This window comes from Ricinus communis, chromosome 10 (genome assembly GCF_019578655.1).
Source record: "Ricinus communis isolate WT05 ecotype wild-type chromosome 10, ASM1957865v1, whole genome shotgun sequence".
Taxonomy (NCBI): domain Eukaryota; kingdom Viridiplantae; phylum Streptophyta; class Magnoliopsida; order Malpighiales; family Euphorbiaceae; genus Ricinus; species Ricinus communis.
The window spans coordinates 17,625,354-17,642,848 of record NC_063265.1 but is presented as its reverse complement, the minus strand read 5'-3'; the positions used below and the strand labels follow the sequence as shown (position 1 = coordinate 17,642,848).

The following is a 17,495-nucleotide window of genomic DNA, read 5'->3' as shown; positions in this document are numbered from 1 at the left end:
AAATATTTGATTATTTACTGTGACCAGAGAAAAATTACAAAATAAAAAAGAGATAAAGAGCAAAAGAATTAAAGTTGATAATCGATGTGAAAAAGAGTTGAATAAGTATAAAAATATACCATATGGTTTCATCGTTCTACAATTTTAAATAGGTTGTAGGTGTTTTTTTCTAAACAAAGAGAAATATGTGATTATATGTTATTTTAATATTTAAATTAGTGAGTTATCTCTCTAACTTCATCTAAAATTATCAAACACATTTTTTATTAAAAGTAAAATTGTCTAAATTAAAAAATTTGGCTAAGATTATAAAAAGTTAGAAAATTTTGGAGGCTAAAATAAATGCTGTTTATATTGGGAAATTTTTTAAAAATATTCTTCAATTAGTAAAAAAATATCATTTTAATTATATAATTTTTTTAAAATACTGTTCTTTTTTAAAAAAAATTAAGGTGTGATTATTTTTTAATTATTTCTTAAATACAACAAAATAATTAAAATTAAAATTTTAAAAAAGTTAAAAAGTATATTTTTAATATTTTAACATAATAAAATTATTAATATTAATACCGTAAATTTAAAATAAATATAGGTATTTTCATTTTTTTTTCATTAAGCTAAATATGATTTAATGGGTGAAAGTTAGAAATTTTTGCTCACTATGCACAGCCTATTTTGAAAGGCCCAAAATCACAAGTAATTTAGTAAAAGAAATAAAACGTTTCTTTTGCCTAAGAAGTGAACTTGTTCCCTCGAAACGCCTTAATCTTGAAAGAATGCTAAAACCCCTCACAGGTTTACCTCTTTGAAGAATTAGCGCCACCAGTCCATCGCAATATCTCTTTGTTTTACAATGCTACGCTGCAGAAACTTGTTGTTCTCTAGAGCCATGAAAAAGAAAAATAATTTGAAGTTGAAAAAGAAAGCAAGAAACAAAACTATTTCAAAAAGAAAACAAGAAACCATTTCTTTAAATGAAGAATCAGCTCACCAACATCAGCTGAAAGACCAAGAAATTCAAGATTTCCAAGAAGAAGAAGAAGAAGATGCTCAAGGTTTTAGCCTAAAAAACTCAGCTCCATCTCACATTTTTTATGGTGTCCAGCCACTAGGTAATCTTTACTTAAATCCAGGTTCTATCAATTCAAGAAACACTGGTTTAGGTAATCTCCATACCCTAACTGATGAGCTTGTTCTTGATATTCTTGGACTTCTTGATGGTACCCACTTGGGTATTTTGGCTACTGTTAGCAAATCTTTTTATGTTTTTGCTAACCATGAGCCTCTTTGGAGAAATCTTGTATTGGATAACTTAAATGGTGCGTTTTTGTTCAATGGTTCATGGAAGCTTACTTACATTTCTTCTTTTTCCCCCTCTTTTGATGTTTCTTGCATGCGGATATCGAATTTGAGAGTTAGAGATTTTTATTCTGATTATATATTCCAAAGTTGGTTATGTGCTAATCTTGAAATGAAACCTGAATGGCTTGAGAGAGATAATATAGTTAGAAAGAAGGGTATTTCTGTTGAAGAATTTGTTTCGAATTTTGAGGAACCAAATAAGCCAGTGTTGCTTGAAGGATGTATGGATAATTGGGCTGCATTCCATAATTGGGATAGAGATTATTTAGTTAGAATATGTGGTGATGTTAAATTTGCAGTTGGACCGGTGGAAATGCGGCTTAAGGAGTACTTTAGGTATGCAGACCAAGTGAGGGAAGAAAGGCCATTGTATCTTTTCGACCCGAAGTTCGCAGAAAAAGTTCCAAGTTTGGGTTCAGACTACAAAGTTCCTATGTACTTTAGAGAGGATTTGTTTGGTGTTCTAGGTAGTGAGAGACCTGATTATAGGTGGATCATAGTCGGACCAGCAGGGTCTGGTTCATCATTCCACATTGATCCTAATTCTACATCAGCTTGGAATGCAGTGATTAAGGGGTCTAAGAAATGGATTTTGTTCCCACCTGATGTGATACCGTCCGGGGTACATCCAAGCCCAGATGGCACAGAGGTCGCATGTCCTGTTTCTATAATTGAATGGTTTATGAACTTTTATGATGCTACAAAAGATTGGAAGAAACGACCTATTGAATGTGTCTGTAAGGCTGGGGAAGTGATTTTTGTGCCCAATGGATGGTGGCATTTGGTGATCAATCTGGAAGAATCTGTTGCCATGACACAGAATTATGTCAGCAGGTATGTGTTTTCATTTGTTCTATAATATTGATAGTTTTAGAAAATGCTCTCAAGGAATTTCATCAGAGCCCTGAAACACATTCCCTTAATCATTTTGACATAGGTTTTACCATTCTTCTTCTGTGTTATCAGAATAACAATATCTCATAAGGATTGGTCTCTCTAAAACTCTTATGATTTGAAAATAAGTCTTGAATATTTAAATCACAATTTATCTTCAAATTTTCTGCACAAGGGCCAAAATAAAACCAGTATCCAGGTATGCTAAGTATGTTAAGGGCACCTTACCAAGTAACAAGTGTTAAGAAAACAAGGTTGTTTTAGCTCATTGCCTGTTAGAATTGCTATCTATTCCTGAGCAGCAATTTTTGGGTTTGATCCCCATTTCTCAATATTGAAAGTTAACTCCCAACACTCTCTCCGCATACCCTTAGATCTAACATAAAGACCATAAAAGCTCATTTGACAGGATTTGAAAGCAGTAATTCCACAATCACAGAGATACTTCAAGAAGTAGGATGTGCTATAAATGATGACACGGAGTGTACTGTTGAATCAGGTGGGTTCATTGTGAATGATTACATCTGCACCTAAAGGCTCCTGAGGGGCTATTGTGTATTGTCCATTTGTCTGTTCGAGAAAAGTGCAAAAATGATGCAGAAACAGTCAAAGTTGGAGAGGTTACCTGCACCTAATGGCATTTGTGGTTCAATTTATAAGATAAAGCTGTGTTTACATTCACATGCAACTTACTGCTTGAGCATTGAATATTCATGCTCAAGCATGTACAAGATTCAACAGATCTGTAGAACTTGATTTAGATAGTTAGTAGATGCATATAACTTGCTTACAACTGAAGATCATAGGAATTGGGTTTCAGGATTAGCCTAGGCCTGTGGCCACATCTATATTAGTTCTTGTACATGTAAGCTTTCCTTTTGCCATCTTAGATTATAAGTCTGCTTAGTGATGAACTTTTCTGTTTGTCAAGGACTTCTATTAATATAAATAGATTGATGAGGAAAAAGATGGCAGGATGTTTTAAGTTAAGGACTTGGTGGACCATGCATTATTGCAAGGGACCAAATATTTCTACATCTCCAAACAGGCTTCAAGCTTCACCATTAGTACTTCAAGGATACTGCTTAGTTATTTCTCTATCTTAATGTTTGTCTCCCCTGTTCCCTTTTTTGTTGTTTTAAAACAAAAATAAACATCTATCAGAAAGGGATCTGTCTGGTCCAAATAATATGGCCAATGAAATGTACAACACAGGTTTTGAATCTCATGCTATTTTGATTGAAGCCATTTTATACATTATTCATGCCGACTTGTAGTGATTTGAAATGGCATATTTTTTATTTGCATTCTTTGTGCATAGGCTTTCATGCTAAGTTTTTGGGGTAGAAAAAGTAAAAGAGAATCTAAATATATTTGGTTTTCTGTGCTGCAGGAGTAATTTGTTGAATGTTCTGGAGTTTCTTAAGAGGCCAAATGCAAGTGAGCTGGTGTCCGGAACCAGAGACCGCGTGAATTTGCATGATAAGTTTAAGAATGCTATTGAAGCAAGGTTTCCTGGAACTATTGATGATTTGGTGCAGAAAGCTGAGGAGAAAAAGGCACAACAGAAAAAACTTTCCTTTTGGGACTCGGTGACTGATTCCCATGCTGGTGCTTTCAAGTTCAGTTTCTAAGATTCACCCATTAAAGATAACATACTATTGGAGCAGGATAACTAGTATCAGCAGTCTTACTGTCCTACTCCAACTTCCATGAAAGATTGCTAAACAATTTTGGCATTGTTCATTTACAGATTTTTCATCATTGTACTTCATTAATTTCTATAATAGCGCATATGTTATCTTACCTCTAGTGTTAAAAGAAAGAAAATAGAAACTACAGGCAGAGCATAGATTTATATAAACTATGGAAACTTGACTAATGCACAAGAAAGAGGAAATTTCATGTAAACCCGATCATTCATTATAAAGTACTAAATATTATATGTCAAACGGGTTATTTAGATTATTGCAGATCGTTTTTTTTTCTCTTTTTCAATCAACCCAATTATCTTGCCTGCTCTCTGCATAAGTTGATGTTAATGTAGTATTCAAAAGGTTCAGTTATTTTAGCATTCTTCTATATTAGCATGTTAATTTGGACAAAGTTGAAGTTTGGAGGTAATTTAGAGTAGATTGAAGCTGAAACAATGAATTCTCTTAATTTTAGAAGATGAGTAGTACTAGCAGCTTGGTTTCAAGAACCCTAAAGCTAAAGAATCCAAAACTTTTGCTACTAGAATCCTGCTCCAATTTGTCCCACCTGAAAATCATTCATGCCTATATGATCAGAACCCACACAATCGTTGATGTGTTTTCAACCAGTCGTTTAATTTCCTTTAGCATAGACAAGAACTTGCTAGATTATGCATTACAGGTCTTTTACCAAATCCAAAACCCTAATCTTTTTATTTTCAATGCATTTATCAGGGGATATTCTGGAAGCGAAAGCCCAGGTCAGTCCTTTCACTTTTACATCCAATCTCAAAGATTAGGCATTTTTCCTGATAATCTTACATACCCGTTTTTAGTCAAGGCATGTACTCAATTGGGTTCTATAGATATGGGAATGCAAGCTCATGGTCATGTTGTTAGGCATGGATTTGAAAATGATGTTTATGTGCAAAATTCACTTGTTAATATGTATTCTAATCTAGGGGACATAAGGGCTGCAAGTTATATCTTTCAAACAATGTCTCAGTTAGATGTTGTTTCTTGGACTTCGATGATAGCTGGTTATAATAAATCAGGAGATGTTGAGTCAGCGCGCAAGTTGTTCGACAAAATGCCGGAAAAGAACTTGGTTACTTGGAGTACAATGATCAGTGGCTATGCTAAGAACAATTGCTTTAATAAGGCAATTGAATTGTATAATGTTCTTCAATCAGAAGGGGTTCAAGCAAATGAAACTGTTATGGTTAGTGTGATGTCTTCATGTGCTCATTTAGGTGCACTTGAATTGGGAGAAAAAGCACATGATTATGTGGTTAGAAATAAAATAACTGTCAATTTGATACTTGGTACTGCCCTTGTAGATATGTATGCAAGATGTGGAAGTATTGATAAAGCTGTCCAGGTTTTCGATGAACTTGGGGAGAAGGATGCCTTAAGTTGGACAGCCCTTATTGCTGGATTTGCAATGCATGGTCATGCTGAAAAAGCACTTCAATATTTCTCAGAAATGATAAGAACAGGGCTAACCCCGAGAGACATAACCTTTACAGCAGTTTTGTCTGCATGCAGTCACAGGGGATTGGTTGAAAGAGGGATGAAGATATTTGAAACCATGAAAAGAGACTATTGTGTTGAGCCTAGGTTGGAACACTATGGGTGCATGGTTGATCTGCTAGGCCGAGCAGGGAAATTAACGGAAGCTGAGAAGTTTGTTCTTGATATGCCAGTGAAGCCTAATGCTCCAATTTGGGGAGCATTGCTCGGAGCTTGTCGGATACATAAAAATGCAGAAATTGCAGAAAGAGTAGGAAAGACCCTCATTGAGTTGCTGCCAGAACACAGTGGATACTATGTGCTGCTTTCAAACATTTATGCACGCACGAACAAGTGGAAGAATGTCGAAAACATGAGAGAGATGATGAAGGTAAGGGGAGTAAAGAAACCGCCCGGATATAGTCTCATTGAGATAAAGGGGAAAGTTCATAAATTTACCATAGGAGACACAATACACCCAGAAATAGAGAAGATTGAAAAAATGTGGGAAGAAATTCTCAAGAAGATAAAAACAGCAGGATATACTGAAAATACTACTGATGCAATGTTTGACATAGATGAAGAGGAAAAAGAGAATACCCTGCACCGGCACAGTGAGAAGCTAGCTATAGCATATGGGATCATGAGGACTAAAGCACATGCCCCTATTCGGATAGTGAAGAACTTGCGGGTATGTGAAGATTGCCACACGGCTACAAAGCTGATATCTAAGATTTACGAGCGAGAGTTGATTGTAAGAGACCGAAACAGGTTCCATCATTTTAAAGGAGGAGTCTGTTCTTGCATGGATTATTGGTGAACAAGTCAAAACTATATGATTTGTTGTTTTCTTATAGATTAAACTTCTGAAAGAATTTTTTGTGGCTTGCTTTACTATTACTACAAAGGTGGGAAGCAAATGCTTTTCCCATAAAGAGAAATTAATATATTTTCGAAGATTTTCCAAAATTTTCCTTGCAATTTCTGGCGAAAAGGCAATTTGATAAATTTACAAAGCATGAAAATCATCCTATCCTCATGCTCAAAGATTTAAAATATTTGCCAAGAAAAAGAACTCAAGCAAGAAGTTTAGAATTGATATGATGAATCCTACTAGAGAAACCTATCATTGGGATGCTCGAGTTCCCAAATGCCCTTCGATGAAGCAAATTAATGTTGAAGGAACTTGGGAATGTCTCTCAGTTACATTCCCTCCCCCCTTGAACTCATTATATCATTTGAAATACATCTCCAAAGACTTCAGATAACATATATACCATGTGCACAGTCTCCAAAATCATTCACCCAAAAGAATAATTATCCCCACATAGTAACTTAAACAAGTGTCAGTAGTTCTCTAATAAACAGGATAGCCAATCATAACAAGCAAAACCAACTAGTAAAATATGTCAGGAGAAAAGAAACCAGGAATCAGCTTTCTCAAATTCTTGTGCTATAAAGCATCAGTTAGCTACTGTTTATCATACAGGATTACAATACAGGGGGTAGAATGGTAGTAACAATAAGATGGAGTAAGAAACATTTCAAACTTTGCATAATGCATCTCTGCTAGAGACCATGAAAGCAAAATATCAGGAAAGCTGTGAAAAAACTGTAGCTGTATCTCATTGTTGCATTTCAGCTCTGGACCACAGAAGCAAAATGTCAGAAAGGAGAGACCACCAAGCTCTGTTGCAGCATCTCAATATCGCATTTCAGCTAGACGCCGTGTTAGCAGAATGTCATATAGGAGAAAGAGAAGCTGTATAATATCCGTCAGTGTACTTCAAACCCTTTAAGAAGCCTGAACCCAAGCAAGGAGTCATGGTAGCTTCTGGAATACCAAAACACTGACTGCTTTCTTGCAATCCTTTGCTTGTCACATCCTTAGAATCTGATTTCTCGGACAATGTTTGAAGAGCAATGTTCAAGCCAATTGAGGTTCGCTCTGTTATAAAGCTGGACGTTGCCCAAAATCAAAGAACACCAGTCAAGAACAGACACAACGAGTGATTATTCTCCAACTATGTGAAAACACAACCAGAACTCTAGATGACAGAAGCTGTGAAAAAATTTATCATACCTTGCCTCAAAACTATTCCCTTCAGATCCCATTAATGCACATACACGGCAAATAATCCATGACGGAATAAATGCATCCTTAATTTCAATGCTAGAGCGAAGACCAGAAGATGAACCTTGTAAAGATTCACTGTCTTTGATTTTAGACTCTTTAGCGGAAGCAGCAATATGATCAGCTCTTTTCATCTCCACACATCTTATCTGTGAAACAAGATTAGTGCTTTAAGATATGCAAGCACATTTCTGGCGTCAAACAGGTAAGACAACTAACTATAGATTTTGTAACAGATTTCTAGCAATTGATAATAGGATACCTGTGTAAGCATAGAGAATTGAATAACTAAATACAAGGGACTTAAGCATGACCAAGATATGAAAAACAATAATTTTTGCTTAACTTCCATCTATGTTAATTTGGCAATTGATGCAAAATTAAACAGAAAAAGTTAAACGAGAGCAAGTTTTAACTCGTAAAACATAAAAACAATGGACCTATTGAATTAATAAACTTAGATTAGACATCAGTTGCACCCACCTCCGGAGCAGAAAGAGCAGAGTTCTGAAATGGCACAGGTGAATACAATACAGGAACATCCACACCAGACAGAACAGTCAGGGAAGATCTGAAGACAACCCCAAGCAAAATATGGTCATAAAATTACAACAAAAATTATATTTTCTGGCTTGTTTCCACAACCATGCAGAAAAACAAACAAAATAATCTACAAGTTCAAACTTTAATCTATATACCTACCTGTAATTTAACAAGAAGTCATATAATGCGTGTACGCCTTTATTTCCACAAAAAGCCAGTAAGGATTCTGGACTATTATCAACATCAGATGAGGATGTCCGACGTCTAGTCTGCAGTGTTTACAGTGGAAGCGCCAATGAATTAAAAAGTATAAGGACTATAATAAACACTATTCAGTCAAGGATCTTGGTAAGGATGGTTCATATAGAAATCTGCAGTTAGGGGATATGATGAAAAAAGTGAAAGCTTTAGCACACATGATCTCACTAAAAGTTGGCATCAGATATGAATTTATTTCTCATCACAATGCTTATCAAACTCTACATGGTTAATAAATTCCAGGAATAATATGGAATCCTGAAAAACAAATTATGGATTTTGGTCCAAATTACATAATAATTTTCAAATACTAATTGCATTCTAAGAATATACTAATGGTCCCGACTATGTTCAGGCTCAGCCAAATGACAAGAAAACCAAATACGAAAAGCAATGATAAACCTGGCCCAAATTTTGCTTCTCAATCTCTGAGAGCTCAACTAGATCTTCAGTGGTCGCTTGCTCTTCTTTAGAATGGCAAAGTGGCATAGAGAAGCAAACATCCTAAGTCACAACCAATAGGAAATGTCAACATTATTGAACTAACATCAAATGATAGAAAAGTAGACATGCAACATGTAAAAGCCAGCAAATAGGTTCTTAATAACAGAGGAGCTGTATGTAATACATAATTTATTTAAAAAATTTAAGACTTGTGCTTTTAAAAAGCACTAAATACATGAGAAAAAAGGAAAATTCAAGTTTATGCCTTTGAATCCTTCAATTTGGTTAAAGCATCTCAAACTAAAACTTGGACGCTGAAGGATCTCAAGCTTATTTATAAGAGGTTCTAACTAGATCTGGAACTGATCGAAGACTAAGACCTTTTAAAGAAAATAAAGTCTCATTTTTCACTTGAGAAGGCTCAAAAGGATAGTTTTAATGATCACCTGCCCACCATTTATTTCAACAGAAAAATACAAAAAGGCTTTTTGATGGCAATTTCCCTTGACAATTTTAGGAAGCGAGAAAATTATATTGGAAGAATGAATGAATTAAAAAGTTCAAAATGCCTAGTGTTAATAAAAGTCAGAATAAAACACATACCATTACCAAAAAATTGCTTTGCAACTTCTGTTTTATATTTACATCTATATGGGAAATACCTTCCACTACCCCAACAACCTTTTAATGGAAGTTATTACCATTTATCATAAGAAAATAATGACTCATAAAACAAGAGAAAGCGCATAATAAAATAAGAATAAGGCAGCAATTTCAGACCTGAACAAAAACCCTAAATAAAAATTTGATTAGGAGACCACAATATAAGCAAAGGCTTGCTTTTGTTAAGATAATGTGTTAAATCATAAGGATGGAGCTTAGGCTAGCTTTAACACCCTTCAAAGACCAACTTGCAGTCAGATGACCAAAAGATCTTGTGGAAACAATTACCTTTATGAGTCTGTGCATTAAGAATCGCTTACATTAAAGAGTAATCACAAAAAAACTTAGAAGAAAACTTTATAAATAAGTTCAACCAAAGGAAGAATTATTAGCTACCTATGCAATGCATGACATAATTAGACGTGGATTTCCACAAAATATCTATTGAAGACTAACACAGAGGGTCAGAAGAAATGGAACATGTCAATAAGTACATCTTACATGCTCTTTTAGCAATGACCTCAGACGCCTTGTTGATTGGGATATGTAAGCATTACATGAGTGTTTGGTTCCTCCTGAACCACTACTACAGATGAACATCACTACAAAATGTGAAGTGCACACTACAATAATCATGAAAATAGCATGTCAGTAAGTGGTTCATAAGGTAAAGAAAATAAATGTCAGTTTGGTGAAGAGAGTGGGAGGAAAATAAAATTCCACAATGCAAGCTCCAGTACAATTCAAATGCCCACCTATCTTCCTTCATATAGTATAACAAAAAGCAAGTTAAAACTCAAGCATATAGTAGAGGTAATGGAGAGAAAGGCAGGACTGAGACAAGTTATAACACGGTGTCAATATTTACTAATTCTCTAAATGCATATGCCTCGAGGCTGTAGAAGGTCAGATCTAACTTGCGACCCTTTTATTTTGTGCACATTGTTTCACTCAATGAAAATATAGTGCATAACAAAAATGTATAAACAATTGTAACAGAATGGGTAAAGGAATTACCATAAAATATATTGCAAATGTTCTTTCGGAGCATGTAATAAAGACTCCGAAAAGAATCCTCCCATCCCAGCTGCCGTTTTCTTAAAAAATCTATTTCCACCGAGGGAAAAGCAAAAACTTTAGAAAATCATGGAGAAGGGAAGACATAAATTGAAGGTATGCATCACTTTAATCCCACGAACCTCCCTCTGCAGCTTGTGAGCTCAACACTGATATGACAGAAGGTGGTAGTATACACTGAGGATAAACCCATGAATGCAATGCTTTAGAACTAAGAATCTGGGAAGTCAATGCCTGCCCTGAGCCACTGCTATCCTCAGAACAACCAAATTGGGATGTTAACTGTGGTATTGCATTGTATGCGCTACCCAAAATTGATCTGTGAATCCTGCAATTGTAAAAGAAAGCACAAACCAAATAACTATAAATCTGCAGATGGAAATCTACATAAAGTACCTCATGCTTGTATAAGTTACGTGTGTATGTGTGTGAGTGAGAGAGAGAGGGAGAGAGAAAGTTAATCACAAGATACTATCCTAACAACCAGAACCTAAAAGATATAACTCACAGATGAAAAAATGCACTTCTTAAACATTAAATGCCATTTTTCAAAGAGCAAACACCAGAACAAACTAATAAGGAAGATAACAGCTTCATATAAGATAACGTGCTTACCAATTGACTGAGCAAGACGATGCCACCCGCATTTTTGTTTTCAAAGTAAAATCCAGAGGAGCCTTTGAGCCTGGTACAAGACACTCTGAGACGAAATTGCCTGAATGAAATGAAGCATGATTACCAAAATTCTTAGAGAAGTCGGCAGGTGAAGCAGAATCGGTCTGCAGTTCATGGGCAACTAGTCCTTTTAATGCTTTATCCTGTAAAAGAATAGGTGTTCATTAATTTCATAAGCATATATAACTAAAATACGAAGAAAGATAAAAACAACTACAAACAAAGAATACCATATCCACAATGGTTGAACCCGAGGATTTTTCACCATTGGATGAAAGTTCGGTAACACTTCGAAATATACTTTGACTACACCTTTCTATTGTTTGACAAGCTTGCGCCTTACCCTCTTCAGGATCTACAGAAGCAAGAGCAGGATTCTCTGAACTGGAATGAGATAGTAGAACAGAATCATTGAGAAAAGTAATATCTTCAACTTCCAGATAAGATGCAATTGTGCTAGAATTCATACCGTGAGATTCGTCTCTTGGCGGCCAAATTTGAAAGGATGGCAATATTCTTAAGGCTGACTGTTTGCTCAGTTGAAATATTTTCCTGTTTGAAGTTAAGAGTAAACAAAACGAATTAATAAGGTAACTTTACCTATGATAATCTATGTCGTACATTCTCACTTTGGGTACTATGATTAGAAACAAGAACCCCTAGATGAAAATGATACAACCTTTGCATTATCCTTTGCTGAAAGCACCCTGAGCCTGGACTTTTTAGCAGGATATAATTCATCCATACGGGTGTCAATGTATCTTGGATTCCTTGGTAAATCTGGTTTCTTAGGCCCATTATCACTAGGGTTACTGGAGCATTAAAAAGTATGTATCAGGAAATGAGCCACTAAAAGAACAGAGGGGGAAAAGTATTGGTGAGATCACTTACTTTATCAAGCCACATAATGGGGCTGGAGATTCATCTACAATCTCTACAACATTTTTCCTCTTCAGTTGCTCTTCCTGAATTCCCAAATCATATGAAGCCATAAAGATATCAGAAATTGATGCAAAAACAGACAGTTCATTAGAACAATTTATTTTTGTAGCATAGCAGCTTTTGTCTTAATATTTTCTTTCCATTATGAACAAATGAAGAGAATACCATTTAAGCATATAACTCATACTCATGTACAAAAGAGCATGGATATACCTCTCATAATGGTTCTGGGGTATGAAATAAAAAGTTACAGCATATTGTCAATAGCAGCCCCACAATAATGTAACTCGAATTGATGAAACCAGCATACTAGAACATCCTATTTAAATATTCCCGAGCCAACTATCTAAAAAGTAACCACTAAATCAAGGTATATAAAAAAAATCTCATCATCCCTTGATGATATTATAGAAAATTCCCTGGATATCTACAACTACAGGATCAAGCCAAAGAAAAAAAATAGAAATAAAACAGATAATGAACTGAAACTTACTCTTAGTTCTGAAGGGGTCTTTCTTTTGAACATTGCACCCTCGCCGACCTTTAAAGCAGCCCCTCCAATTTGAAGAGAACCGGAAGTTAACGAACCAGGAGCAGGCTGTGTAGCAACCTTTGCCATAAAATCAATTTTTTTTTTTAAACACAAGAATGCTACAAAGCCTGTCTTCTTTACCAATCAACTAAACAATCACCTGCAATTGTTTCAATTAAATAAATATTATTTTCTTTTGAACCACAAATAATAACAAAAGAACACTTACACATGAACCTAACATGTTATTATTCTTTACAAGGAATCCAAAAAATGAGCGCATAAAAATCACGTGGCCATTAGATTTCCAAAACAAAAATTCAAAATGTGATTCAATTTTATGTTATTAAAAAGGTTGAATCGTCTGTCCAATATTCAAGCAATGCATTTTAGGTTTCATTTAGTAACTAATAAACTAAATGCATCCACTTCGACAAGTACAACTTTCTTTATAAGAAATTACTGTATAAACAGTAATACAGCAAATAAACAGTGGATTTAGGCATAGGTTAGCAAATAGCATCTAGTTATCATCAAATCAGAACATTCACATAAATATATGTTACCTTCGCGAATTAAAAAATTCGCCGGAAACAGCATTAAAATGCGCACCAATAGAAAATGCTCAAATCGAAATCTAGGGTTTTAGGGGAAATCGCGTGTATATATATATATATATATAGAGAGAGAGAGAGAGAGAGAGAGAGGGAGAGGGAGAGGGAGAAAGAGAAAGAGAGAGAGAGATTGCGGTAAAGTGAGTGAATTCGATTTTTTTGTGTTTAAACACTTTGGTACTTTCATTTCCCTCCTGTTACTGACGACGTTAATGCTTGTCGTTAACGGTCAAACTCATAGCTCTTTTAAACTGAGTGTCATCTAAAGGATCCAGCGTCTAAAATATAGTACGCTCTGTCGTTTAAGGATAATTACGAAATGGCTCAATATCTGAATAGTATGCCTTGAAGGTCCATATTGAGCCGTGATAATTCTGAGCTCTTTCATTTTTTCTTTTTTTTTTACAAATTAGCTCTATGAAATAGTAGAGTATTTAGTTTATAAATCTACCTTTAATATATCTGTATTTAACCATTTGTTTTGAGGTTTTATTTTTAACAAATTTTCAGTTCACTAATGTTATTATTTTGATTATGAATATTTTTAATTTATTAAATTAAAATTAAATTTTTATAATATATTTAAATTTTTAAAATTTAGCTAATATTAAATTAAATTTATATAATTGTAATGATTATTAATATGATATATAAGCTGAGGGAAACATAATTAATCTACTAATCAATGTATTAATAATATTTAGATTTAAAGGTCAATTTGCCCCCTCAATTTGGAATCAATGGCTAATTTATTCATATTTTAAATTTTTTACTAATTTCACCCACCAACTTAGCAAAAATGGCCAATTCAGTTCAAATTTACATAAAATTAAGAGACTGAATTCCACGCATCATGCAAAGCAAGTAAAAATTCAATTGAAGGAACTAATTAATAAGTACAATTCAATTTAGTCCTTAAAATTTTATATTAAATGCTAAACTCAATTAAAATGAAATTACTAAATAATTTAATTAAATAATAATAAATAATTATTAATTTTCTTATCCAATTGACTAAATTATGCTAAAAATAATAGAAATTAAGATTAATTATTTTAAAGAACCAATTTTTTCTAATTTTAATAAAATTTTAAATTTGCATGAATTTAATTTTTTATTGAAATTTAAAAATTTGATTATTTATTTATTAGATATTATTATTAGATTATTAAAATAAAAAATTTATTATACAAATTATTTTACTAAATTTAATACATAATATAAAGTTCAAGGACTAAAATAAACTTTACTTGTTCATTAGATCCTTCATCCACTTGCTTTGCATGTTGTATGGAATCTAATCTCTTAATTTTGTAAAAATTTAAATTGAATTTGCCGCTTTTGCCAAGTTGGTTGATGAAATTGGCTAAAAATTTAAAATTCGAATAAATTGGATATTGACTCCAAGTTGAGGGAGCAAATTGACCTTTAAACCATTATATTTATATGAACCATTGTTAAAAATATAAATTAATATTATAATTTAAAATTATTATCTAATTAAAAATTATTTTACTAGTGCACATGCTAACTTTAGAATTATAATCAGCAATTAATTAGAATAGAAACATAATAATTAAGTTATTAATATGATTGCTCAAATAAAAGAATTATAATAACTCAACAAACATATATTTACATATCAAGATACCGTCTTATGGGGTAAAGAATGATAAAAATGTTTAATCAAAATTTTGGTTTATTACCTTTTTTTTAATAAAAAATGCTTCAACCTACATTCTTGCAAACTTTGATTTTTATTTATTCTCGTGTATTTCAAATTTGATCGTTATGTATTTTAGACTTGATCACCGTATATTAGTTTTTGTCTCTTATATTAAAGTTTAACTCAAGTGGTAAAAGCATTTGCTCTTGGAAGAGTTCAAGTTCTCTCCTCCGCACTAATGAATTTTCACATTTATAACAATTATAAAGAGATGACTATCTCATATTATATAATATATATGATCTGTTGGCCCTCCAATAAATAAATAAAAGAAATTTTCACCATTTTATTTAGCATCGACTCTTCGTAATAGTTGAATTCACTTATTCTTCAACTCTAAATCACAAATATTACTTTCTATATTAGTAGCTCCATCTTCAATACCTTTACCAACACTTCCAACATCATGCTCCAGATACATTTTGACCTTTTAAATATTTCTAGAAAGCTAATGAAGGTCTTCTTACATAAGAACAACAATTCAAGTGTTTCAATTTTTTTAAATAGACTCTTAACACCTAAGAGCACATAAATGAGATAACAAAAGTCTCTTATAGCTTAACTAAAATTTTAAATTTAAATTTTAAGTATGCAGTTGAGTTATAACTCTTGATACAGTATTTTACCATCCATAAAAATATTATATATAATAAATATGTATCTTTAAAAGTTACTATAATTTTTCTCATTTTTAACTTATATAACTCAAAAATATCTTTCTAATAAATATCAAACACATCCAATTACATAATAAAAGCAAACAAAAGAAAGAAAGAAAAAATTAAAATCAGGGGCATTTAGATATCAGTGACAATATGCACTTAAAAATCAGATTTTTACAGATTTACAGAAAAACGCGTGGTAAATTTATTTTTTACTGTCAAATTCTTTTTTTATAATTTATTTTTTCAAATATTTTTATGATTTTTTTAAAAGTTTTATTTATATATTTTTTTAGGTGCATTACAATATTTTTTTTATTAGTATCATTTAGTATATTTTTATTACCATTAAATATATTTTTCAATTTTATTTTAATTATATCTTCATATAATTTAAACCATATTTTGTATATTATGATATATCTTTTGAAACACACATTCTCGTTGTCATTAAAATATACTAGTTGCTATACAAAACATATAAAATCATTCAATTTACGAATATTAAATACAAAGACATAAAATAAAAATGATAAATCTACTTTATTTGATTGATTTTATAACAATACAAGTTAAAATAGTATCATTTTGGTATTTTATAGATATATTTTTAATATATTTTTTTAAACAAAATTTTAAAAGATAAATTTATAATAATACAAATTAAAATAAATAGACTTTCGGTATTTCTTAGTTATATTTTAGTATTTTTTTTACTTGAAAAAATAAAAAAGATATAAAATAAAAAACTCAACTCACAATAATATAAATTTTAAAAGAATTATCTTTCAAATATTTTGTAGGTATATTCTCAGTATTTTTTCTGTAATAAAATTCTGGAAAGAAATATTATATAAATAAAAATCTTGAAAAGAAAAATTTTAAAAAACCATGTGCGGTGAAATCTCCATTTTTGAAAATCTACTCTGTATTGTTTTTTTATTGTTTATATATTAGACTATAAATAATACATGATATACAACAAATCTATTTGAATAATATAAAGATTAAATAAATAGATTGAACGAAATATAAATTCTTTTTGCTTACGGACTTCAATGTCTATGCTATCGTGGAATTGAATATTATTAATGAGATGAGCATTAAGTATCAAATAATAATAAAATAAAATAAAATAAAAACTCTAATCCTCTATTTCTCAATTACTCAAGAGGAAGTAAGAACAACTTTTTATCTTTTTCGTTGCTTTAGTTTAGGTAATTATAATCTTTTAATATTTCCTATCGCTTAGTTAGGAAAAACGTAGTCCCATATTTTGTTTGGACTAAATCGGTAAATATAGTGAAGTATATAATAAATAAATAAAAGAGACAAGGGGTATTCTGTCAATATGAGAAAACAACCCCGTAACTGAGATATATTTGTCAATATTAAAAAACAACCCCGTAAAAGGGATATATTTGTCAATATGAAAAAACAACCCCGTAAGAGGAGTATATTTGTCAATATCAGAAAACAACCCTATAAGAGGGGTATATTTGTCAATATTATGAAATATTAGAAAACAGCTCCGCAAGAGGGGTATATCTTTCAAAATGAGAAAACAACCCAAAAAAAGTGGTATATTTTTTAATATGAGAAAACAACCCCGTAAGAGGGGCATATTTATCAATATTAGAAAATAACCCCGTAAGAAGAACATATCTTTCAAAATGATAAAGCAACTCCAAAAAAGTGGTATATCTTTTCATATGAGAAAACAACCCGTAAGAGAGGTATATTTGTCAATATTAGAAAACAAC

General features: G+C 32.2%; 3 protein-coding genes across 5 annotated transcripts; 2 read left to right on the top strand and 1 right to left on the bottom strand.

Moving 5' to 3' along the window:
* The first annotated feature begins 732 nt into the window (after positions 1 to 732).
* Positions 733 to 4,062, top strand: LOC8259799 (F-box protein At5g06550). 3 transcript variants are annotated; one of them, XR_007214249.1, is made up of 3 exons: positions 733 to 2,196; positions 2,666 to 2,755; positions 3,650 to 3,785. XR_007214249.1 is itself a non-coding variant. In XM_015722346.2 (2 exons), the coding sequence occupies exons 1-2, from the start codon at positions 854 to 856 to the stop codon at positions 3,888 to 3,890; spliced, it is 1,584 nt and encodes a 527-aa protein (XP_015577832.2). In that variant the 5' UTR covers positions 735 to 853; the 3' UTR covers positions 3,891 to 4,062. The 3 variants fall into 3 exon arrangements, 1 of the variants encoding a protein (XP_015577832.2); XR_001535555.2 differs by having other exon boundaries at positions 2,654 to 2,755; XM_015722346.2 differs by lacking the exon at positions 2,666 to 2,755 and having other exon boundaries at positions 735 to 2,196; positions 3,650 to 4,062.
* Positions 4,063 to 4,202: 140 nt separating this feature from the next.
* On the top strand, positions 4,203 to 6,411 carry LOC107261642 (pentatricopeptide repeat-containing protein At5g06540). Its single transcript, XM_015722345.3, has one exon. It carries the CDS (start codon positions 4,429 to 4,431, stop codon positions 6,280 to 6,282), a length of 1,854 nt encoding a protein of 617 aa, XP_015577831.2. The 5' UTR covers positions 4,203 to 4,428; the 3' UTR covers positions 6,283 to 6,411.
* Positions 6,412 to 6,869: 458 nt separating this feature from the next.
* LOC8259798 (protein downstream neighbor of Son) lies at positions 6,870 to 13,545 on the bottom strand. Its single transcript, XM_015722347.3, has 15 exons — positions 13,297 to 13,545; positions 12,692 to 12,890; positions 12,148 to 12,221; positions 11,936 to 12,068; positions 11,726 to 11,808; positions 11,487 to 11,640; positions 11,197 to 11,399; positions 10,704 to 10,909; positions 10,522 to 10,611; positions 10,006 to 10,127; positions 8,800 to 8,901; positions 8,299 to 8,408; positions 8,080 to 8,167; positions 7,546 to 7,745; positions 6,870 to 7,421 (listed from the first exon to the last, which is right to left on the bottom strand). Exons 2-15 carry the CDS (start codon positions 12,815 to 12,817, stop codon positions 7,205 to 7,207), a joined length of 1,908 nt encoding a protein of 635 aa, XP_015577833.2. The 5' UTR covers positions 12,818 to 12,890; positions 13,297 to 13,545; the 3' UTR covers positions 6,870 to 7,204.
* Between the last annotated feature and the right edge of the window lie 3,950 nt (positions 13,546 to 17,495).